At 42.6% G+C, this 25134-nt stretch overlaps 1 protein-coding gene across 6 annotated transcripts in view; it reads right to left on the reverse strand.

Moving 5' to 3' along the window:
* Positions 1 to 25134, reverse strand: part of aplp2 (amyloid beta (A4) precursor-like protein 2) — a 54370-nt gene that overhangs the window by 22290 nt on the left and 6946 nt on the right. For 5 of the 6 annotated variants that reach the window (XM_044353295.1, XM_044353293.1, XM_044353291.1 and 2 more), the window contains exons 2-3: positions 5760 to 5933; positions 4426 to 4555 (exon numbers count right to left, since the gene is read on the reverse strand). In XM_044353295.1, coding sequence (XP_044209230.1) covers positions 4426 to 4555; positions 5760 to 5933 — 304 coding nt within the window. Of the gene's footprint in view, positions 1 to 4425; positions 4556 to 5759; positions 5934 to 22369; positions 22376 to 25134 lie in introns of those variants that run through there. The other variant, XM_044353294.1, reaches the window with a different exon arrangement.

The following is a 25134-nucleotide window of genomic DNA, read 5'->3' on the forward strand; positions in this document are numbered from 1 at the left end:
ACATTACACTTTGAAAGTACTTTTATTTGATATTTTAGTGGATTTTGCTGATTATATTTCTGTATTTTTACATAAGTAAGACTTTATTAATTTACTATTGTTATATTGCTGCATTTGCTTAAATAAAATAACTTAATACACTCACAGTCCACTTTATTAGGAACACCTGTGCAATCTAATGCAATCCAATACAACAGCTCTGCCATAAATTCTACATTTACAAAGCTTATACATTTTCAGTTTTTGTTAACATTGTTAGAAAGGTGATAATTCACCTTTATATTTATTATTGAGGTCATAGTGGGCGCTGGTGGTGTGCTGGAGTGCATTATATTGAATGGTGTTCCTAATATTTTGTCCGACTCATGTATGTTAATGGAGTGGACAAAATATTGGGAACAATTTTCAATATAATGCACTCCAGTACACCACCACCATCCTCTACGACCTCAGTAATAAACATAAAGGTGAATTATCACCTTTCTGACAATGTCAACAAAAACTGAATGTGTATAAGCTTCGTAAATATAGACTTTACGGCAGAGCTGTTGTATTGGATTAGATTACACAGGTGTACCTAATGAAGTGGCCTGTGAGTGTATATTTTCCGCCACTGGTGCCCACCTCTCTTCTTCTAACCTCTCTGTCTCTTAACATTCAGAGAAAGCGAGAGAGAGAGAGTGAGAGCACAGGGAAAAGCATCATGACTCCCAGTAACCCTCAGCTCCATATCTTGCACAACGAATGCTAAGTGATTCATTCACTAACACACTTTTTCTCCCCATTTCATCTCTCTCTGTCTCTCACACAGGTTGCTTTGGTTGTGAGGTGGAGTGGGTATCATGCAGACGCTGTATGCAGTCACACTGCAGTGGGTGATGGATGGTGGTGTTTGGAGAGCAGCTGTGCCTCGCAAGCACTCTGCTCTGTGTGTTTCAGTGTGTGTGTGTAGTTGTGCAAGTGTGTGTATGAGAGCATGTACTCCTCATTGTCTATGACCTCCTCTCTACCTACTCTATTCATCCGCCTTTCTTTTAACCTTCCATCTATCAGACTCCCATAACACTCCCCAGTTTACGGTATGAACACACCCAATGATACCTACAGTACAGGGAAGTGGTGAATTCAGCTAAGCACACGTAAGATCTGCTTTTCGACAGTGAGGCTATTGTGTTTCAAAGGCCTGATGCAGTAAAAGTTAGCGTAATCAGTGCGATTATCTGAAAATGCAAATGATATGTTAAGTGCACTTAACGGTTCAATCTATAATATATTTCACCACTTAACTTTGAGGTATGTCAACATGCATAATTGAAGACTTTGAGTTATAGATGGAGTGGAGTTTTGTGTTTCTCAGCTAATAATGATTCAAAATATTGAGTTTTCCTCCTGCTGAGATACATTAAAGATATGAAAAATGTAACGCCAGTTTGAGAAAGATATCCGGTTCACGTCTTGTGCTTTGATTTTTGGCAGTGGTTCTCCCCTTTTGTTTACATTTGCATCATGGATTGTGCCTTTTAAGTGGAGGAAATCTGATCCGCCACCATGAAAAGATTACATGGGGGGAGACGTGACTAAAACCGGGAGGTAGCTGGAGGTTGATGTTGCATAACAAAAAGAGCATTTGCATTTAAATCTTGGGTTCGACTTCAAGCTCACACAAAGAACTTTCACAGCTAAGTTTAGACTTTTAGCAAACTTTGCTCATTTTTAACCACAGGAAACACCTAATCCTTAACCACAGCTGTATTATTTGCCTTTAACTACGCTTTCAAAGCTCATTTCAAAACATATCCAGAGGCGAAGGAGTGCATACCACCAGAGGTGTGGCACTCTAAAATGAGCTTGTATCAATCATCAGCTAATTCACAATAACAAGACTGATGATAAGACTGATGATATCAGAAGTTGTCATTGTGTGCCCTTCCCTTTCTTAAATCAATAGGCTTAGTCAACAGGAAGGGCCAAGTATGTGTCATGTCTGAAAATGTGACCTAGTGAATTTCACTTCTTCTCCAGACGTAGCTGTGAAATACTTTGTTCCTGAAAAGTCTGAGGAAGCAGAAAGCAGCTCAAAGTTCAAGATCTGAGCTGAGAATAATCCTTAACAGGTCATAGCAATAAATGTGATCGTTAAGAAGTATGCTGATAGCTACTATAGGAATGACAAGGAAATAATTGAAAGGAATTCTAGATATAAAACAACTGAATTTAAAACGAAACATGCCTTTTGAGGGATCCCTGAAAATCTCTATTTAACCACAAAATGCTTTATTTGCACGAATGCTCTTTTTCAGCAAAAAGCTGCTGTAGTCTGTGTTGTCCCAGCGATTTCCCACCTTCAATTTAACCATTGTGTAAGAGAGAGCCTGCCATGCACACTAACCAACACCCCAGTCACACATCTACCACTGACTGTTCTCACCATTCCAGACATAATAATAAAAAAATCTCTCAAATAATCCTCTGCTGTTTGACAAAGACATCATGCTGCAGGGATTAGAGTGCCATGGAACAAAAATCACATTCATTTGCAAAGCCATTGTTTGGGGACAGGAAACAGGGAGGGATTGTGGCTCTGTGACTGAGCCTCTGCATGAAGAGATGGTATAACCCATCTTTCTCCTTTTTCACTGAGCTCCTCCCTTAGCACTTGCATTATTCATATAAACCTATTAACTTGACATGGGTGCTGGTCTGGCCCTTTTAATCATATCCTTCAAGCTATAGCCCACCTCCCTTTGGTCTATTTCATTTCTTTTTGATTCTACTATAATTAATGTACACCGATGAATATAAGTCAAAACCTATGATGTCCATTTCTCCGGAACACTGTGTGAACTACACAAATAATGAATAATTCAACAGCACTCACCGTTGCACTTGATATGATAGAGGGGACTGACAAATTATGGACAAGAGAGGTGAGGTGCGGTGAGGTGGCAGAGGCAAGCCATGGCTCGTAGCATATGATCAGAGCCCTCCAATTAAGCCCCTAACATGCTCCATTACATAATTAAGCAGAAACCCTCTCAATAGCCTCCTTCTCGCCAACACCTTATGTTTATCTCCCCTTCTCCATCTGTCTCCTCTGTTCACTCTGTTCAGACTCCTCATTTGCAACCCAGCAGAGCAGCAGAGAAGGCCTATGTAATTCGATGGGGCATAAGTGCGTAGACCTTAACAGCGAAGACAAAAAAAAAAAAAAAACGTACAAGAACTAGGAATGACGTTATTTAATTACCCCAAAAGAGGTAATGGGATTGTTTTAATTAAATGGCAGTCGTGGCACTGTTGCTGAATCACAATGAGAGGACTTGAGTTGTTGATGAAAGCAACAGCCGGCCGCAGTCACGACAGAAGCTAACAGGTCAGACAGGCAGTCAGGTTGAAAGAGTTTCAGGATGTAAGATGAGAGCAAACTAGGGGACTTTCAGAGATTGATTCCACCTGTGTATCCCTCTCATCTATATTCCTGTCTTAACCACCGAGCGGCCACTCCAGTTGTGGTGTTTGCTGTCTCATGAATTTCCCAAAAGCCTCCTCCTCTGCATTTGCCAAAAATGCTCTTGAATGGTAGCCCATTTCACAGTCCAGTGCAACTGCTAATGGCTTTTTCATCCCAGAAAGTGGCACAACTCAATCAGCAAAAGGCTTTCGGACAGAGGAAGGGTGGCGGGAAGTGTTTGCAGCACAGAGGAAGATGTTTTTTCCTCCCTGACATAGTTGGACAAGTACAGAGAAAAGCCTTGTTTCAGAACTCTATTTTCTTTATTATTGCAATCCTCAAAGGTAGCAGGAGAGTGCTGTGTTCTAGTTCTTTTAAGTCAGGGGGCATACAGATATGTGGCCTGCAAAAGTCTGAGGCTGTATCTGACATTTAATAAACCAGAATATAGCCATGTTGCCACTGCTGATTACAGTGATGCTGCAGGAGACAGAGGAGGTAGAGAGGTATGTATGACGGTGCAGGCGAATGGAGGAATGGAGAGTAATAAAGCAGGCCTCCTCACAACCCCCCACCCTCCCCACCCTCCCTCACACTGACCCTGTGTGTCTGTTCGAGTTTATGGCCACTGTCTGAGGGGGGAAATAAGATTGTGCTTTATTGCTCAACAAGCCTCCCTTGCAATAATAGCTTCCCCCCCTCAGCCATCCGTTCTGAGAGACATTAGCTCCCATCTAGCCTGGATCTGCTCAATCTGCAGCTCAAGGCCAAGATTAGTCAACTGAATCAAACTCTAATATCGCTCCATGTCACCTCTGCCTATGGCTAAGATGTATCATAATCTCTTCTTTCTCTAGCTTTTGAATGAAGGGCTAATATAGAAGAAGTGGGAACAATGGAGAACACCTGATATGAACAGCCATTTACAGCCCTCTTAGAGGTTTCTTCCAGTACTTAATAGTGTAAATTCTTACCTAAGCATTTGTAAGGCACCACAATATGGGCGTGCCCTTTGCACACCTTCTTCTCTTTCTTGCACCAGTTCTCAATACGAATGGGCTGGTTGGCCTCCACCACGTTTGTGATTTGGAGCTCGGGATACATCTGTTGAGAAAAGAAGCAGAGGGTGCATTAAATAATGAGAGAGGGATTTTGTGTGTGTGTGTGTGAGAGAGATAGAGAAGGTGCGATAAGTGGAGCTTCAATGGGATCCTTTAATCCACGCTTTATACTCTCTAGATGCCATCTTCTCAACCGTGAAAGAGTACGCAATTTACACTTTCCCCAAATGCCATCAAAATGTCATCAATAAATGCAACTGAAGCTTGTGAGCAGGGCTGCTTGAAAATGTACAGCCCTGCTTTTTTTCTTGGACAGCTGCATAATAAACCATGACAGTAATACCAGCAGGCTCATGGGTTAGGAGATACGGTAGGAGGAACAAGTAAATAAGAGCCAGGATATCTGTGTCATGGAAGAACATGAGTGTAGAGACAGCCAGAGAAAATGACAGTCGCAGGGTCTGCTAATTGAAATGCCACCCACTACTCTGTGAATAATGCCTGTCTTTCAGGAACAGCTCAATATCCTCTCTAATGACAAATCACAGGGAAATGAAAAATGACCCCGCTAGCTAATTCTCTTCAACATCATAAACATTGGACGTATTCAACAATAAATATCCCCATGATATTAACTTTTTTAATCTTCTATTATCATATTACTCCCATTACCATTCCGGAAAAGGCAGAGGGACTGAAATTATGTTCAACATATGACAATCTTACATCTCTGCCACCTGCAGGCACCACTATATCTTACTAATTAACATGTTATATTTTGTTTGCTTAATCATAGACTATTTCTTGGCTGGATGCAGTAAATTACTGGAGTCTTTGCTGGTTGCCTAGAAACTTCACAGCGATGACAAGACTCCATGAAGTGGTAGCTTCATTTTTACCGTAGCTTCATTAATACCACATGGCCGTGGTATTGATCTTCTCATTTAACTCTCAGAAACAAGGCATATAAGCGTATTTCCCAAATTGTCAAACAATCCCTATAAGTAAACTCTCAGTAAGTTATGTTTATATCACTTGGCCAGCTATAATAAATATACCAAAAGTAATATATCTTCAAATCTGATTCTCCCTGAAGTAATGTTCTTATGATGACACTCACTTTGTCTCTGCCCTTTTCTACCTGACTTTACTGCTTGAATTTTACCACCTCTGTGGGATTGATGGTGGCCTTTACAGATGAGATGGAGATACCCTATTTCAAAGAAATCTTTGTCACAGTGACTCACCTCTTGGCAGTACTGCAGCACACCCTCTTTGGTTCCTACGCAGCTCTTGGTTCCGGACGGGTCAGGTTCCCAGCGGCCAGTCTGAATGTTGACGTGCATGTTGAGCTTTCCGCAGAACATCGCCACCTGTGGTTCGGCCACGGCAAACCCTGTGCCTGCATTGGCTGCCAGTGCCTGCACAAAGACAAAGAGACAGAGAGAGAGATAGAAATGAGGGTTAATGTACTCAATCATTATGGAGCCCATAAAATCTGGGGAGTATTCTGGCTGACAGGCGTGAGACACTGTCTGCTCCACTCTCTTTTCTCATAAACTCCATTATGAGCTGACACAGGAGCCCCAGTGCTGTGAAGTCTGAACACATAAAGCAGGTTCAGCTCATGTGCTGCGATGTACAACAACAGACCTGCCTGTCAATGCTTGGCTGCTACCACAACTCAACGCTGCAGTGCTGAGAGAGCAGAGGGGTTCAGACAGAAGACAAATTAAATGCACCTCGGAAATGTTTGGCTAGGTTGATGGTTAGACGAGTAGGGGTTTGATTGGATTTGTGCACAAGGTTTTTTGCTCTGACGCCCAGTGAGTGAATGAGAGGCTGCACGCGGAGAGCAGAAGAGAAGAAAAAACTGCAGCCCGTCATGCCCCACAAACCAGGACATTTCTAGTTGAGGGCAGAACTTTGCTCATCCAGACCTCCTGGGACCACATTTTTTCCACAAAGAATGGATCATTTACTCCTCAAGGTAAACACTGATCATTCCTGATCCACTCAGCTGTACAGACACATATGAACAACAACAACATATAATATGGTGAGAGTACGTGTTCTTAGAAATCATTGTTATTCGTTAAAAAATATTTCTATGATTGCCTAATTTGCCATCTTTGTTTACCCCCCCAGCCCTTTGAACAAGAGAGGAAATCTGCCATTTTTCTCTCCCTGTTGTCTTTCCTGTCATCACAGGGCTAACTGCTGAACTCTGCAGTTCCTCCTTCACCAAGCAGGAAGCAGCAACACCCAGTGTGCATGTCCTTTTCTCAAAATAACTAACTGCTATTCACTTCAGAAAGTGGTGACCAACTGACCAAAACTACTGAGTAATCAGCTTTCACATGATTGCATCCAAATGACTACTAGCATCAGTGTACTGCTAGCATCAGTCAACTCATCAGTTCCTCAATGAGACAATAAGTCACGGCCTGCTAACACCCGCCTGATGCTAGGGGTGTCACAACACGGGAAGCTCTAATGAATCAGTGAGGCGATGTAGCTCTGCATGCCAAACTATCCTCAAACACACACAAGGGAGCCTCTAGACAGGAAGTGAAACAGAACTGATCCCCTCCTTATTGTCATAATGTTTTCAAACTGAGTAAATAGGCATCAGCCCCAGAGACAAATAGAGCGAAACGTTGTGGACTGTTGGACTTAAATCTCTGATTGGTTTTCCGGGTCCTAAGCCTGGAGGAGACACCGGCAGAGGTGTCCTCTGCAGCGCAGAGCCAAGGAGAAAACAGCTGAAGAGGGAGACTTGAGTAACAGTGTGTTAGACAAAGCTCTCCGTCTAATTTTGCGCAGGCTCCCAGGCTGATAATAGGCGCAGAACAGAGTAGAGCGGGGACAAAACAAGTGCTGTGTAATCAGCAGTTGGCTGTAGCGTGTGATGAGCCGTAGAGCCAGCCAGGGCTGAGTCTGCACGCACACATACACACACACACTAATTGAATACAGCTCCAGCCACACAAGCACATCGGTGCCCACGCAAACACATATAACACGCAAAAAACATGCGTGCACTCCTACAGGCACATGTTCATCCACGTAGGCAAGCAAACACATGCTGGACTGTCTTGATTCGGTCCTAGAGGCACAACAGCCTCAGATTCAACCTCATTTCCCCTCCTTCCTCCATATCCACGTCTTTGTCCTGCTCCACTTCTCCCTCTCTAAACCACCACAGGCTTGTTTGCTCTCCTCCCTCTCATTCCTTTGTGAGATTGGCTCGGGGTGTATGAGAAGCAGAGAGGTGGGGTGGAAATGAGGGACGCAGAGAAGCATGTTAAGGAGGAAGACAAGGGAGGCTGTGACAGCCTGACCACAACTAGACGATGTGGCTGTGGAAAAACAAGCGTTGGGGCTTCCTAACAGCCCTTTGGCTCCACTTAACTACACAAAGAGATGAACCACGGGGGGCAGCAGAGAGCACAAGAAATGAGTCACAGACACTGAGGGCTTGAGGGGGGGGGGCAGCATGAATGAGAAAGAAATAATTTGTCTCGTCTGTGGTCCTTGTGTCATCACCAGCGATACTTAAGCCAGAGGGTCGACCGGCCTCGAGACAACAGACTGGGCAGTCAGTTGTGCTGCCTGTGACACAACATCAAACAGAAACACACTACTGCAGGTGTAAAATCAACTTAGTTCTACAGACAAAATGTTAAGTTTTTTGGTCTCATCTTGAAACTGAAACTTGTCGTGCCTCAGCCTCAGATAACCATGACTGTGAAAATTTATTTCAAGACCAGCTGAGCAGACAACTGGAGTGTCATTGTCACAATTTTTTTTACATCAAAGACCAATTTGTTCTGCTGGCCAGTGAGGGCAGACCAAACCTACAACTGGTAAATGGACTCAAAAGTAGAAAAATGAGAAAAAGAGGAGTAACTCTCAGATTCAGAGGGAGCTGTGGAGGAATACTCACTACAGTGTTGGTCTTGTTTTCCTTTTTATTGTGACTTGATGTAACTGAACTCTGCCGTAGAGGTCATATGAACTTATTTTGACAGTAATTTTGTTCAAGTTCCTACATGAAACGGAGGTAGGACGTCATGCCAAGAGTGACTTCATATGAAAAATTCCCTCCGGACATGTTTTATGATTTTGCTTTGAACGATAATGTGTCTGATATGGTTTTTCAACAACATTTGCGATTACCTTGTTAAACCTACTCCTCCTCCATTAATGAAAAATTCAGAATCTATAACTTCCAAGCCTCTGGTTTCCACATCACACTTGTGTTTGATATTGGACCAATACTGGCTTCCAGACATGTCTAGTGTCAAACTCGGCTCATCAAAGTTAAGTAACAATAAGGAAAACACATGTTTGAGTTGAAAGGGGACTTTAAAGTTCAAAAAGCCCCTGAGCATCGAAACTGATGGGAGAGAAAAGATGAGACATCAACAACAACATTTTGGCAGGTTAAAGGGAAAGAAAAAGGTGGAATTTGATGTAAAATTTGCAAAAATCCATCTTTTTTTGACAGTAATAATGAAGTATTTTCATTTATTTTTCATTTTATGAAGTCTCTATGTTATGTATTAGCTAATACACAGTAAATTGAGGGTCGAAGGGTAGAAGGTGTCATGTTGTACAGAAAATAAAGCTGTTAATATGTGATCTGTGATGCTGAAATAATGTTTTTCAAAGAATTAGAAGTTAAATAAAAAATTAGTCTGTTTATCTCTGACCGTCACACATAAACACACAGTTACTGGAAAAATATGATGCCACTCCTAACAAATGTTAAGTCATTGAGCATCCATTTCTCATTACTGACTCACCATGAGATGTTATATCATGTGTAAGTGTGAACACCTGCTCTTATGTGGAGGCTTAGCAGAGTCAGAGGGAAAGACAAAAGAGGGAGAGAGGGAGTGGAAGTTGGGAAAAAGGGCGAGTCAGTGAGATAGAGGAAAGCTCAGGCAAATAGGGTAAATAGACGACGGCAGCAGGGAATGTGTGCTGATTGGCTTATGTCCTGGCTTGACATATTTTTCTCAAATGAACGCAGACTGTAATGCAATAAAGAATGGCGAAAGGCAGCGTGAACGCAGGAGAGACAGGCTTGCCACCACAGACGCCTGTCAAAAGCTGTGTGGGCTGAGCTCGTTTGAGCATTTAGCTCGTTTTCCGTCTTTACTGCAAACACACACCAGTCTGTCACTGCCTTCCCAGTCTGCCTCCAGCACACAAACATGTTTTATTAGCCTTCTCTGTGCGCAGAGCCAAGTTTCACATAAAACAAGCTAGGACATGACAGCGCTCGTCACGTAATAACGCATGGAACATTACATGCACACAAACAAACACTCCTTTTTTTATCCTGGTAACAGATAAATGTACCTTTATGAGTCTGTGTCCCTAATGAGCAACCCAAACACACACACACACACACACACACACACACACACACACACACATTAGAGATAAATCTGTCTTCATTTCTAGCGGAAAACATTACCTGGCAAGTTACAGCCTGTTTACTGTCTACATTTAGTCCGCATTACACAATCATTTTGTCATGCATGCTATATAAATTTAGCTTGTTTTTCCATTGTTACAATACAACCTTCAGAGTTTCACACTTATCTTAAAAATAATCAGAAATATTGATGTTTTTTTGCAGGATTATTTGAGTGTAACTGAATGAAAATGCTGACTGTAGGTGCAGTGTACTAACGATAAATCAGAGAAACGTTGACAAAACCAAATTAAGGCTTCACATACTACTTAGCTCAGGCAATTTTTGAGGCTGTGAAAGCTGTTTTTGTTTGTTCTGTACAAAAAGGAAAGGAGACAATGTTCTTTTCTAAAAATTCAGAAAGGAAGGAAATAAAGCCTGATATCTCCAACAATGCTGATTGCATGCAGACACCAGCAGCAATAATAGAGAAAGAAAAGTGCGACTAAGTACTGCTGGCACAAACTTTAAAAAAAAAAACTCATGTAGTATTCTTTAATGAGGTTTTGGAAACCGCTCCTGGAGTGGTACGGGTCAGTTATTACACGACCTGCAACACAGCACCTGGGCAAGATCCAAAGACGCTAATCCAATCTGTGTGTGTTTGTATGTGTGTGGTCTCAGGTCAACTACTCAGGGCAGCATGATCAGCAGTGTGTGAGCCCCGGACACACACCGAGAGGACAGTGGGAAAGGGGAGAATGAATAAACGAAGGCCATGATGATCAAAGCGCTGAGGTTTTAGCCTCAGTGGTGATACTCCAATACAAACACAGAGTACACACCGTAACTACGACACAGCCAAAACAAACTGTACAGTAAATTCCTGTGTGGACACACAGTCTAATAAATGGTTTAGGTAGTGGTGCCTGACTAATATTAATTTTTGTTAAATTGCCCATGTTGCATACAAAAACAGCTACACTGCAATCATCTGTAAACCTTGTAGGCTCCACTGAGCGGTGGCAACTAGTCTAATTTTGGCAGTGGTATGGTGAAGCCATCCTCACAGTCTAGCCCTTATAAAAACAGCTCCAGAATGAGGCACCGGTCAGGACTCGTGGGTTCCCAGAATGCTTACTGTCCATGTGACTGTAGAGAAATGCCTGGCATCGTTAATCCACCTAATCCTTCCCTGTGGTGACTTAATACTTAAACAAGATAGGCACTGGTGAGAAAGCCACACACACACACACACACACACACGTACAGGAGTATGATATACATGTACAATATATAGAGAAATAAAATTAACATTGGTTTCTATTTCTTATGCCTGCAGTTAAAGGTGTTGATGTGAACGGGGGAGCAGTGTTCGCCGCAATTACCTCGTCGAGCTAATATGGGGAGGAGAGCAATTACAGCATTGGCATTTCTTTATTATCTTATATTATAGCTTTTATATTACAGCTTTTAGTATCGCACGTGCTTGTTTATTGGGTCCCAAGGTAGTTGCTGCTGCAACACTTAAATTTCCCTGTTGGATAATTTCAGATACACAATTTATACGTTTTACCACAATACGTCTGCAGGGGTTTTGAGTTATTGATCAGTCATTACTTTGCCAGGTGCTGAGATTCAGACATGAAGACATGAAAACATCGCCCATACATTCTCAAATGTTGGGAGGACGGTGAAAAGGTGACGTTTTCATTCACACTGTGAGAATACAGTAGCACCGAAGAATGTGCAGCCAGGCTTCATGGAGGTATTTATTGTTTCGCACGTTAAAGAATTTAGAGAGCACCTTAACTCAAGCTGCATTGACTGCAATGTCAGCTGTGACATGAAAATGCTGTTGCTGGAAAGAGATTTGTTGTTTCCCACCACTAGTTACTATGCTGCTATCTTCCAACATCGAATTTGGTTCACTCTGTGACGACTGTAGCACAGAAATGAATCACTAAACCAGACAAAGATCAGTCATGTCAAGAGTGATTCGACAGACTGAAGAGCGTTCAAGCTCGGGTCACGTTTTGCTTGTTCAGATAATGAGCTTAATGTGAGTAAGACAACCTGGTTACGATGTTTACAAGAGCTGACAGTGTTAGAAGTGAGTAAATATCACAGCACACTGATTTAATGTGTACTTTCAGAGACAATTTACCCACAAGAAAAGTTTACAATAAGGAAGGCATCATAAAAGCAGATATGATTCCTAAAAAGGTTGTGGCTCGCTTTTACATGCATGGAACCATTAACTCAAGGGTAAAAAGGTTTAGGGCCACAACTAATAATGATTCAATCTGTTGATTATTCGTTGGAAATGTTCAAAAAATGTGAAAAAAACTCAAAGATGCCAGTCAATCAACTAATCGTTTCAGCTTTTGAACAGTTAACTAAAGACAAAGCAAGATTTCCAACTTCATCTTTTTTTTTTTTTAAATGATGAAGTAGTACTTCCGGAGACAAATCAGTGGAGTTCCCCTTTAACAATATATATCAATCTATCAGTACACACACACATGCACAATGAGGCAGTATGACATTCGTAGCAGCAGTGACGGGAAGGCTGAGGCCTGAGCAACTGACAGCACCGTTACATCTCACCAGCGACAGATTACAGATGAGAGGAAGGAGGACATTCAGTGACAGAGGGACAGTGACATTTTCCTACTGACCAAACACCTCCACCACCTCCCACCCTCAAAAGGGCAGACAGTAAAAACAGAATAATAAAAGGAAAAAAAAAAAGTGTCATGTTCTTAGTCTCTGAATCAAAAGGGCAACCCCTCACTGCAATGCAAATAAGCTCCTCTGTCTGAGTGAAATGGCCTTTTGTCTTCACCATTTGAAGTGTCCCTAGACTACACTGGAATTGCCCTATGAGTCACCGCTCCGAGCCCACAGCGGGAAACGCTCTCACAGTTTGGAGAAAAGTCAAGTCCAGTCAATGCCACTTTCACTCGAAAGAGAATGACTGAAAGCTGTAAAATTTACAGTTTTAACATCAGCCTTCTGTTGAATTCTTCTTCCTCTTTGCGGAGAAAGATGACTCATTTTACATTTCCTCTTTGAAAACATTATGGACTCGAGTACAAATTCTATGGGAATGTGCATATGTGTTTGAGAGTGTAGTGAAAAATAAATTCCTGAACATATAATTTTACTTTGATCTCCTTTAATATTCAGTTAAAAATACCTTTACTCACAAAATTCTGTGAAGATAATTTACTAAATTTGCAAAGAAACCATGAGATGATTTATGTTCTTGTGTTCCTCTGAGTTTGAGGTGACAGAGAGATGTTCTGCAGAAAGCGGAACATCATGTTTCTGTTCACTAGCGGTCACCTCCATGTGACTCATTAACTTCCCATCAAGATGGGACAGGACAGGAGTCTGTTCCTTCTGCCCCAAACTGTCACGGGGGAGCGAAAAAAACACTGTCCCTACACACCAAACGCCCACCATGGAAGGCAACGGCACGGCCATGACACGCCGGTACCAGCCCCAGATCAGACAGTAAGCCAATTTGTAATCCTTTCCGCTCAACCTGTGCTTGATTGAACATGCCTTTGTTAATGAGACCGTGTGGAGCTGTTCCAAAGTACGGAACGCTGGAAATACCGTTGACGCAGCCTTGTCCTATATTTCCTTTCATGCTTTAAGCCAAAAAAATTGTTCAGAAGGGAAAACAGGTTGATCGTGATGAAGGGAACTTCTACCTGTTTGACTTCTGATACAAGTGGTCTGCTGTTAGATTAGCCTGCTGCCTTTTCAGCGGCTTATTTTGAGTTTGGTCCTGTGTCCTACATGTTTGTTTTTTTTTTAACTTGAGCTACTAGTAATTACTACTACTAAATATTTTTAAAAAGAGAATATATCGGGATTATAACACCAATGTTAAAGCATGCAAAATAAAGATAAAAAATGAATACAGAAATATGATTAATTTGGTTAAATAGAAGAATAAAATAACCCAACGTTTCACAAAAGTTAAATCCCATTTGTCAATAATGTTCACTCTTTGTTTTTTGTTAAATAAATAAATAAAAGTAATTAAAAGTCCTTGTTGGCAGACTTTTGAGGAGCTGAGATAAGACGTTTTCACTATCTGCACATGGTTGTGTTTTAACTGCAAAGTTAATTGCGTACTGTTTTGTGGTAATTCTTTACTGCTGTTAATATTCGACATATTCCATCTTGAGATACAGTAAACCTGACTTACAGTTTCCGAGGCAAACTATAAGCTGCAACCTGAACTCATTGATAGTTGCCCGAACGTCGCCGTGCTCAGTGAAGGGATACGAACAGTAGTGAGACGTGTTCGTAATGAGGCTGCGGCTAGAAGATGCATAGCAGCTCGCTGGTTGCAGGGTAACAGTTGTGGTGATTGAGTGCCACAGGTCTGCCTGTATGTCAGGGGGAGATAACATGCCCTTTCTCCGGCTTACAGCAAACGGACGTGAATGACGACTTGTTCAAATGGCCCGTCACTATGGAAACCTTCTACAAAAGCATCCCAGCTATTCACACGGAGAGAGACACTGAGGCTGTAGAAGAAAGAGAGGCAGAGGGGAAGAGAGAGAGGGAGAGGGGAGAAGAGGGGAAGAGCGAGAGAGAGAGAGACTGGAGGGGAAAGGCGAGGGCAAGAGAGAGAGAGAAACAGACTGAGGAAGTGAATCAGGGGAGAGCGAAGGGAGGAGGAGGAAGAAGAAAGCAGGGAGATAGATCATCAGGAGCTCACAGCGACAAAGCGAGAGGACAGGAAGGAGAAATAAGAAAGAAAGAGGAGGGTGCATTCGAGAAAAAGGGAAACAATAATGGAGGAAGAGGGAATGAGGCCACAGTTTTGAGAGACTGGCATATGAGACAGTGTTGCGTTGAGGGAGAGGAGATAGGAGGCGTGTGAATGGCACAGAGGAGGACACAATAACAGCTGCTCTGCCCTGTTTGGTGCATTCAGCAACACTGTGTCCTTGTGTGCAAGCGCCAAAATGACCCTCAGCTCCATAGGTTTGAACATAGCTCCCCTGACTCACAGACATGGCAGATATACAGTACACAAAGCTAAGTCTGTGCATAGCCCCCCCCCCCCCGAACAAAAAACTGTGCCCATTGCCATGGCAGTGTGCATCAGTGTGTTCAGCAATGTCGCTCCGCATGACGAGCAGACACTGCACCAACTGCTGCTGGTTTCTTTTAAAATATTTACCAAACAGTAAGCCACAGCTTGAGCTCGGAGAGGAATAATGATAACGGTAGTTTGCAAGATGTGTTACGGCAGGTTAGTGCCACATAAAAAATCCCAGATTAAGCAGCAGCCAAGTTCACAATGTAGTGACTGTTTATGCAACTTTAATGGGAGCAAGTCTTGAGGTGGAGGATTCTGGGAAGTATTGGTGTAATGATACAGTCAGCTGTGAGGTTTGACATACTCACAAAATATTTTCCATAATGTTATTAATGACAAACATTTTCAAATTTACCGATTTGTTGCTTTAATATTGTTTTTCCATCTTTGCTACAAATAAAGTACCTTCTCTTCCAAATCTATATAAAACTAAACTGAAGAATAAATCATGTTGAGATGAAAATGTCCTTATTCAGACAGAATACATAAATGTGATGTTGGGTGGACCTTCTCTTCAAGGAACTAGTACACCACAAATGTGGTGAATGCTGCCATTCTGTTGAATTATTTAGCTGGAAACAGTATTTATGCCATCTGCATGAATGTCAGAGACACAACACGAACAAAGGAGAACAGACGTAGATCTGCACTAGATATTCACTTGAATATTTTCTCAGTTGTCCAGAGTCCATAACATGCAGAACTCAAACAGTCTGGTGGAAAATAAGTGAAACTGGAGTTCTTGGTAATATCCATACTGTAAGGGAATTTGACCTTTGGCTTTAAGTGGCCTGAAGCCAAAGACTGCAGAACCACTTCACCTGTAGAAGTGAGGCGAAAATCTAATTCATATTGTATCTGAATGCAGCCTGTTTTTACGATGAAGCTTTTTAGGCATAAAAGCAGCATCGGTCAGCAGGACTGAAATATCTCATTTTATTGGATTGACATTCATGGATTCCAGGCAATTTATCCTAATGACTTTGGCTCTTCCCTGACTTTCCGTTTGGGGCCACTGTGAAGTTGACATTTGTGTTTTTTAGTGAAATGTCCTAAAAACTACTGGATTTACAGCCAGTAAATGTTCTACACACATTCATATCGCCCCCGGGATGAACTGTGAGTCAGTCATTCCGCATTTTCTGTCAAAGCCTGAAGATTCATCCCTTCAAGAGGAACCTCATGTGACCCTCTCACTGCTCAATCAGATCCTCTTTCCCAAATCTCTGTCCTCTGCTATACTATACTGCATCTTGCTCTCATAGAACAGAAGCCATCGACATCTATACTTAGCTCATACTTTCTTTCTTCTTTCCCTTGCACGTCTCTCTTACATCATTGTTATCTCAAGAATATTGTTGGGGCACTGTCGCTCTCACCCCAGCACTCCTTGCTGAAGGCTGCTTGTAATCATTATGATCTAGTAATTATCTATGTGTTCGTTTTAAGTGGCTGCGGATAAGAGTGTCAACTAAAATCCCACCATGTAAATGTTAATGTAGGGAAGTAGAGAGATACTAGGCCAAGAAAGACTCTGTTAATTAGAGCAAAGCACTTTTCTTTCCGTGGCACACTGCCTTTTCACTGGGGAGAAGGTGTGTCTGGGCTATTTATAAGCGGCTCCAGTTGGTGGGCCAGTGGGGTCTTAGTCTTCCAGGCTTGCCCTGGCCAATGGAGCTTGTACAGAGAGAGAAATAAACACTTTAAACGCATGAGAATAACGCAAAAAAATTTTGGGTCAAGTGGTGTCTTAATTAGAACCATATTTCATCTTTAGAAGTTTTGTAAATGAGAGCTCAGAGGGGATTTTAATGCAAAAAGGTAGTTTATTCCATTCTCTTTAATGAAAAATCCTGTCAGAAGACTGATTAAAAGTGGCACTAACCTGCTTGTGTCCCATTTAGTTTATTTTCGGTGTCTAATTAGGGATTTAAAGTGATTCTGATGTGCAACGGTATGCTGTCACAGCAGGTTCACACGGCGAGCAACTTGGTTCTATTGTGGGTAGAACAAGAACCTGGTACGATCTATGTAGTTATTTTATGTAAATAGATTTTAACAAAGAAATACAACAATGTACTGATATAAATTATGTATTTTTCAATGCTGTGGTTGTAGTTTAGTAATAAATAATTTTGATGACTTAATTAAAAAAGGCACAATAAATCAACTATTCTACAACCAATGTTTTGGAGTTATTTATTGCTGTGGTCTTTCATGAAATAAAACTCTTCTGTTGGCCAGGGGACGGTGTAGACAGCCATGTGCTACTGCTGTGACACATGGTGTCCTCAGTTGCCTCTTTTCACCTGCCAGAAGCTTTATCGTTGGGATTCTTGTTATCCCCACATTACACACCCACTGCACAGGCACCCTGAACAACCAGTAGGAGCTGCAAGTGCAGACAAGCAACTTCACGTGTTTCCCACCTGTGAACACACATTTTATTTGTTGGAATACATGGAAAGGGAACTCAGAAGCTTAGCTGACTTGTTAACCATCCACACATCAGCTGAGTTTAATTGGTCCTTGAACTCTAATAAAAAAAATAAAGAAATAGACTTGCAGGTTCTTTTTGTTTTGTTTGCACTGCAAGTGCAGTTATATTAATCAGTAACAGTCTTTGTGGGAGACTTCTTAGAAAACTGTTAGGTTCCTATGAGGTAGAGTTTAGTGTTTTCATAGAGAAGACAAACCAAAGAACCTATTAACCCATGCAAAAGTGCACCTCAGATATTTATAATGTTGGTGCAAGGGACCAAAGGGCAGCCAGTCATGGGAAAAAAAGCCCTTTGGTACGGATAGCTAAGCCATGCTGTGACATCACAGGACAAAGGTTCTCAGTCTTCCTCATTTCAATCCCTTTCCCCTCCCTCACTTCACACAGTTTTTTTTTTCCCTTTGACACATTTTCTCAGACACTCAGTGTTGTCAATACTGTGTGGTCTCGCCATCTTTCTCTCAGCTGTTATCTGCTGCACGTCAGACAGACACAGAGCTGCTGTTCAGATGCCTGCCTGTGAACACACGCTGAGTGCCTGACGGCCAACATCAGGATGCCTGCTGCATCTTGTGTTTCATTATTCTTTTATTCCGAGGGTCTGCCACTGAAGCGAGGAGAGCAAGCCAGAGCAGGAGGGGACAGAAGAGCCATTTCCCCCACGGCTCCTCTTGACACAGATTTCAGGCTGCATGCATCTCCCTGGAATAATACTCTTCCCCGTCCACCTCTCCAGCCCCCCCATCACACACAGCTTTGAGGGTCATCCACACACAGCCATGGTTTGTTTTTTTTTCCGTCTACCTGGTTAGATTAGGGTAGAGCAGATTGGTTTCTAGCTGGCTGAGGAGCAGGAGCCAGAGAGCACAGAAGATGAAAGGAAGGAGGACGCAAGGGAGCAAATTTGTTTCAATTCTGTTTGGAGTGTACTATTTGCAGTATATGCTGCCGAACTTGGGAAGAGACACGTCAAGTGATAGCAAGGGCTTGTCTACAGCTTCCTCGTTAGTCCAATCACTGTCAAGAGATGTCAGGAAAGAGGCAAAGAAAGAATTAACGAATATGGGCTGAATCGGAGAGGCAGGGAAGAAGAGTGTGACTGCTAGCCAATAAAAAATGGACGCTGTTATCTATCACTTAACTATCTTGGTAATTATCCATCATTAAATATTTATGTGCTTCTCTCCTGTGTTGGCTTGTAAAGAACAGCAACCAGTTGTCACAACAGCTTTAAAAAGAGAATCAAAAATAGCATAAGACTATAAATTGTTGATTGCTTCTTTAATGCTGCAATTGTGACAGGAAGCTTTAATAGAATAGAAGAAGAATTGATTAAATTTGAGCCCACATCATCATCAGTGATTTTTAAAGCCACAAAAATATGACAGCAAGACAAAAATTCAGAGTGTAAGATGTGTGCTGTTGCTTGCAACAAAGGTTGGTATACACATTTAAGTCTGTCAACAGAGAAATAACTGATAAGTGTTTGCAGCAGTGATAAAGAGATAATTACAGTGAGGGTTTAAACCAGGACTTGTTGTTTAGTTGCTAAGCTACACAGGTGCATGATTGCATAAATAAGGTGGACGACTGTAAAAACAGTTTCTTGCACGAAGAAGATAATTGCTTTTCATTTTGCGTTAATGACTGGAGGACTGTGATGATTGAGGTCCATTTTCAGGTGAATTTTTTTTTGCAGCGGCCTCACAGCTGCATGGTGTGCTGACGACAGATTTGAGCACGCCTGCCTCTCCTGCAGTGCTCCTGTCAGTACAATCAGCCATTCTTCCTGCCTGCCCACTAAAAGCTCTCTGCATGAGCAACCCCTTCAATTCTCCATCTCACCTCCTTTTATCTCTATTCACTTTGAGGACTCTGGAAAACTCTTTGTGCACCCATCCCCTCTTGCCTCAACTATCTCTATATATTTACCTCTCTACCTGCTTGTCTCTCTCTCTCTCAGTCTGTCTCTCTTTCTCAGAGCCATGTGAGCTGGCGTCCCTCTCAGCCCTCTCTATCCAGGCTTACGGTCCACGTGGCCTAGAGCGGATTACATTCTTGACATCACTGTGCCAGATGTTTACCACTAAAATAGACAGAACAACTAGACTCACCACTAAGTCAAACAATGCATTAAGCCTTAGTTGACATCCAATTTTCCATTTATGCTTGAGCAGGTTCTTGTATTTTAATAGGAAAGATTCTCTTTTGCCTAATGATCTCCTCTGTTTCCTTTGTCTCTAATGTCTCTCTCTTCACTGGGAATCAGAGCTGCTGTCTTCATTAGCTTGTTCAGGAGAGTAAATTGACTAGCTTTCTCTTGTTTTCACCTCATTGCTTCCTTTCCTCCCTTAGTTTGCATTTTTTTTTTTATTCTTCCTCCTGCAGCTTCTGCTGCTGGCGTTCTCAGTGAGCCGGTATGGAGATCAAATAGCCGATAAGCCGCCCACTGTAACATACACATTAGCATGATTAAATTGGCCATTGCCTGTCCATTTATTAAAAGCCTCTCTGTGCTGGGTGGGAGGTCTATATAGCTGGTGAGTGGAGTAGGGGAGGGATGGGGGGATGTGTGTGCGTGTACACGATGTGTATCGCTCTCCTGTGTGTGTCTAAGCCTGACATCACCAAGGCAGAGAAGTTAATGAGGGTTGCGGGGGTATTTCTGACACAGTGCTAGCTTTCTGCAGGGAATTTCAGGTGATGTGATGGAGTGAGAGCCTGTTGAGAAGCGATAGATGGGCGGGAAAAAGTCGGTGGTGGGCTCTACTCTGGCAGTGGCTACACAGGAGATTTAGGGCTTAGGCGATTGTTAGACGGGGCTCAGTTTGTTTTGAACTATGGGCCTGTGTTTTCCGCGGACCGCTTTATGTGGACGCTGACTCTTTCCCCACTTTGTACTGCACTCTCAGCAGTTTAAAAGAGGAGGATTAGACACAGGAGTGTGCCTCTCTCTCGTCTGCCGGAGAACACAGCCGCCTAATCTCTCGTGCTGAGAAGAGGGGATTTGGGAGAAATGACCTGTGCTCACTTCACTTTCTCTTGCCTCTCTTCCCCTCTTTCCCTCCAAGTTGAGAAAAAGCACAATGCCGCACCCATCCTTTCGTCACTCCCACACCCGCTTTTTCATTTTCCTGCTGGATGACTCTGTGCTCATCAGCATGCAGCATCACGCGGCAGCTCCTCAGGACCAGGCAGGCTGGCAGACAGGCAGGCAGACTTGTCAATAAAGGAACCACAGTAACAGGGCACCTCAGCAAGGCCTCCAGCCCTGTCACTGACATCTCTCTCAGCTGCCTGGAGTCCCTCATTTAATGAGCACGTAATTGTTGAGCAAGCAAAAGAGAAATTGGGGAAGCAAAAGGGGAAAGCGGCGATGAGGTGAGAGGTGTAATAAAGAGATAGTAGAGGGAGAGGGAGAGGGGAGCGGGTGAGGGAAGCGCAAGGACAGACTGTTCCAGTGAACAAAGTAAGATATAAAATAACCAATTTGCCCTAAAATTTGTGGTGCAGTAGATTTGGCAGCAATAGAAGAGGGGAGGCAGAACACTCTGTCTAAATCAGAGGGACTGTAAGGGGAATGCTGCTCAGTGGGAGCTGACATTGAGAGCGGGCGGAGAAAAACAGTCTCAAGGACAACATGGAAATATCACATTCAGTCGCTACAAGGAAAGCCATGAGTTGTGGTGAGGCCATGCTGGATCAGGAGACCAGCCAGAGAACTGCAGGAGAAAGAAGATCAAGGACATGTAGCAATGTTTCCAAAAGATCTGGCAACATGACATGACAGTAGGTGACAGATGTTCTGTGTGGGAATGCTAAAAGAGAGGAAAAAGTTGTTGACCTTATTAGTATTAGTATGTTACCAGAGATTTGACTTTGATGCCATAACTCATTGTAACATCTATGGTTTCAATACTATAAAACCATAACAAACAAGTGCAGACATCAAGCAGCGTGTTGCCATATTTCACTGGGATGTGTCTGTAGCAAATTTTGCAAAGAGGATCAGTTTCGGAGATGAAATGATTAGTCAGAGAATAGATGGACTGAAAATGCATCAATAACAATTTTGCTAATCGTTCAAGTATGAATGTGTAAAAATTTAATATTGCAATAATTTTTCATAACTATCATGCTAAAATTTGTCATTGTGACAACACTCAATTACCACTCGGAGGTAAGTTATGGACGGCAGCTGAGTTGGACTCTGGTCCCTGCATGCAGTGTCACTCTCCCATGACCACCCAAGCTGATTTTAAATGAATCTGTGCTCTGATTGCAGAGATCCTTGCTCCCTTTTCTCCCCTGCAGACACTGAGCAATGGAGCAGAGACACAACCCACATGGCTGCATTAGCCTGTGCTGCTCCAGGCAATGCAAGGGAGGCCATCTTTACCAGGGGAAAATGATGAATGTAATGTAGATATGCTTATCTGTCATTAAGCCCTGCTCTGCCCTCCCTCTGCCTCTCTGCAGGCGGAGGGAGGAGGGATTTCAATCAGACTAGTGAAGAATATAACATAGACTTCGCAGCAGACTTCACAGCAGTAGCATACGTCTCTAAGCCTGTCTACTAAACTCTCTTTTTGTCAATTGCTTGACCTTGCTCCCCCACCCTCTGTGTGTCTCCCTGCAGTGTATGGCCCAAGTCAGACCTCTGCGGCATCCTGCAATTTCTCTGGGAAAGATCCCAAATCCAAATCAGCACAATGATGGCGTCTATGAGGCTGACAAATCCCCGCGCCCTCGCATGACTGGGCTGCAATGTCTGACTGTCAGCTTCCAGCACCTCAATAATAGCGCTGTGACGATAAATAGGCTCCTGAAACATAAGGACAGGATGTGATGAACACTGACGGGAGCAGTTATGGAGGAGGTGGAGTCCGGTGAAGACAGCTAGCTGCTCAGAACGCTCTATAATTAGCCCCAGAAGATCAAATGACTTTTAATGGGTTTGTCTGAAAACAGGAGACTATTTCAGATTTGCGCTTGGAGCTATATTCATATCTCATCAAACTAATGGAATTCTCTAGAGTGCTTGATTGGTTTTTATCTCAGATCAAAATGGCTGATAGAGGTGCACGGCTGCAGCATTCACGAGCTGCAGTTTTATAGTGAAAAAAGTGCCAATTCAGGGCACTATTATGTATAAAGGCAATGGTTGTAAGACAAAACTTACACATAATGTCGAAATCCAACGAAGTCCTTCAACTTGTGATCTGACAGTGCTCAGAATTCATGGTGTGATGCACAGTCACTGTTGCTATAGGAGTCATTTTCCATGAGCACTTCAGTGAGAACGGTCTTTTAATAACTTCTTGTGACAGATAATGGAAACCTCTACTGGTCATTAGTTAGAGAATTAATAAGAGAGATACTACAAGGATAATATCAGGGTCATAGCTCAACCGCTGCCTGGTCTGGGTGGTGGGAAGCCTGGTGCAGAATGCTAAATATGCTGCCTACAATTAGGCCCCCGAGCATGCTGTTACATACTCTGCACACGCTAATACACACACCATGCAATGAGACACGCTTGGGAACTGTCATATGCAGACACAATTAGTTAAATAATCAATATGCTGATCAGCTCAAAATTAACTAATAATTTTGATAATTAATTAATCTGTTGAGTCATTCATCAAGTAAAAATGACAAATGTGTTGGTTCCGACTTCTCAAATGAGAGGATTTGCAACCTGAATCATCTATTTCTTGACATTTTATGGCCAACAACTACTCAGTTAAAGGGGACCTATTATGTTCATTTCCAGCTCTATATTTTTATTCTGGGACTCCACTAGAATAGCTTTGCATGACTCACAGTTTAAAAAAAAACCTCCTTATTTATCTTTTACTGGCCCTTTATGCAGCCCTCAGTTCAGCCTCTGTCTCTAACAGGTAGTTTTAGCTCCTGTCTCTTTAAGGCCCAACCCAACATTTCCTGCTTTACTGCTTCATATTAAAAGCTTTTAAATTACCAAATAACAGGAGGCTTTTATTGTGAAGAATTTACAGGAAATAAAATGTAGTAGAGCTTCGTTAGCAGTGCTAAAAACAGATCAACACAAAAAGATATGGAGAAATTCAGAGCTATTTGTTCAACAGCTCAGTTAGAAATAATTGCAAGGAGAAATAGTACAAGCAGAAACAGCCACAGTGATGATGTTTGATGAAGAGCTGCAGACAACCAGCACACCTCCAACAGGTAAACAACTTAATTTTACTTTGCCCTGCTGCGTAATGGAAAAACACTCACAGTGTGCCAGCTCAACTCAAGTCATGGCTCGGCGTGACTACCCCCAAAACAGTGGAAAAACACCATAATGTTAGCAGAGTTGTGTGTGCAGCAGATGACCATATAAAGAAATCTGTCACGAGCTGATGTCGGCTCGGACTGAAACTAGAAAAAAATGTTGGAAACCGAGCATTCAGAGCAGTCTGAAGCCGGTGCTTTTTGCTCACAGGGATACTGTATGTTTGCCTCATTATTTGACACTTTGGCCACATTTAATATGAAATATGAAAATAAAGAAAAGCATAATAGCTCCCCTTTAATAAACAGATTAATCAAGAATGAAAATAATCATTAGCTGTAGCTCTACAACTGTTTGTTTTACTTCCGGACTCGAAAGTCGGTGCAGGGGAGACAAAGGGAAGTATAGACTGATGGGAGGATATGGAGCTGCTGCACATGCTCTCAGTGAGATTTCACGTCCTGTGTTTTCCCAGGGTTTCCTGCTAGCAACATCAATTTTCCCCACTTTCTTTTTTAGACTCAGGAAATTATGAACTACAGCCGGGCTCTAACTCTCATTTACGTTTCGCCTTTTCCTTAAATTATACACACAAACACTCAAACCTCCCTCTCTTTATTTCCTCTGTGAGGGCAGGGAGGAGATCTGCAGGATTTAGCTCTTTATCACGCACGAACACCTCTCATTGAATTGATTATAGGGCACGAAGGTAAGAGTTTAAAGACAAGTTGGGAGAAAAACTCAAGAGAGGTAAAAATGCTATTCTGTCTCACAAGTCCAAAGTAGAACACTCCCTAGCCTCTCCCTTTTCATCATCCCTCCTTTGTAAGTGAAATCTCCCTCTTATTCTGTCTGTGTCCCATGTGGACCAATCTACAGGGCTGATGTTTGTCCTTGGCCACCTTCTCCTCGAGAAAGTGCTGTATCAGACAGCCTGCTAACAGGGCCGTCACACAGCTCGAGTACCAGCGGCAGCAGCAGCAGAAGCACAGGCCTCTCTCTCTGGGGGTATACAGTTACACTGCACTGCTTCTATCTCTTACCGTTCTGACATTTTAATTTCCCCCCCTCTCTCCTGAGGAAAAAAAAGGATAAACTTAAAAAAAAAGGAAACAGGATGGACTCCTTGCCGCCCTTGGTTCCAGTCTGGATGATACCATTTCCATAACAGGCAGGGGGGAAAGAGAGGACAGATACAAAGGAAGCTCAGGAAGCGGGGAGACGGACAGGGAGGGAACTGGAACTAACATGCTCTGTTTTCCCTGGCAGCAGATAGAGTATTTGTGCAGCATTGCTCA

This window comes from Thunnus albacares, chromosome 6 (genome assembly GCF_914725855.1).
Source record: "Thunnus albacares chromosome 6, fThuAlb1.1, whole genome shotgun sequence".
Taxonomy (NCBI): Eukaryota; Metazoa; Chordata; class Actinopteri; order Scombriformes; family Scombridae; genus Thunnus; species Thunnus albacares.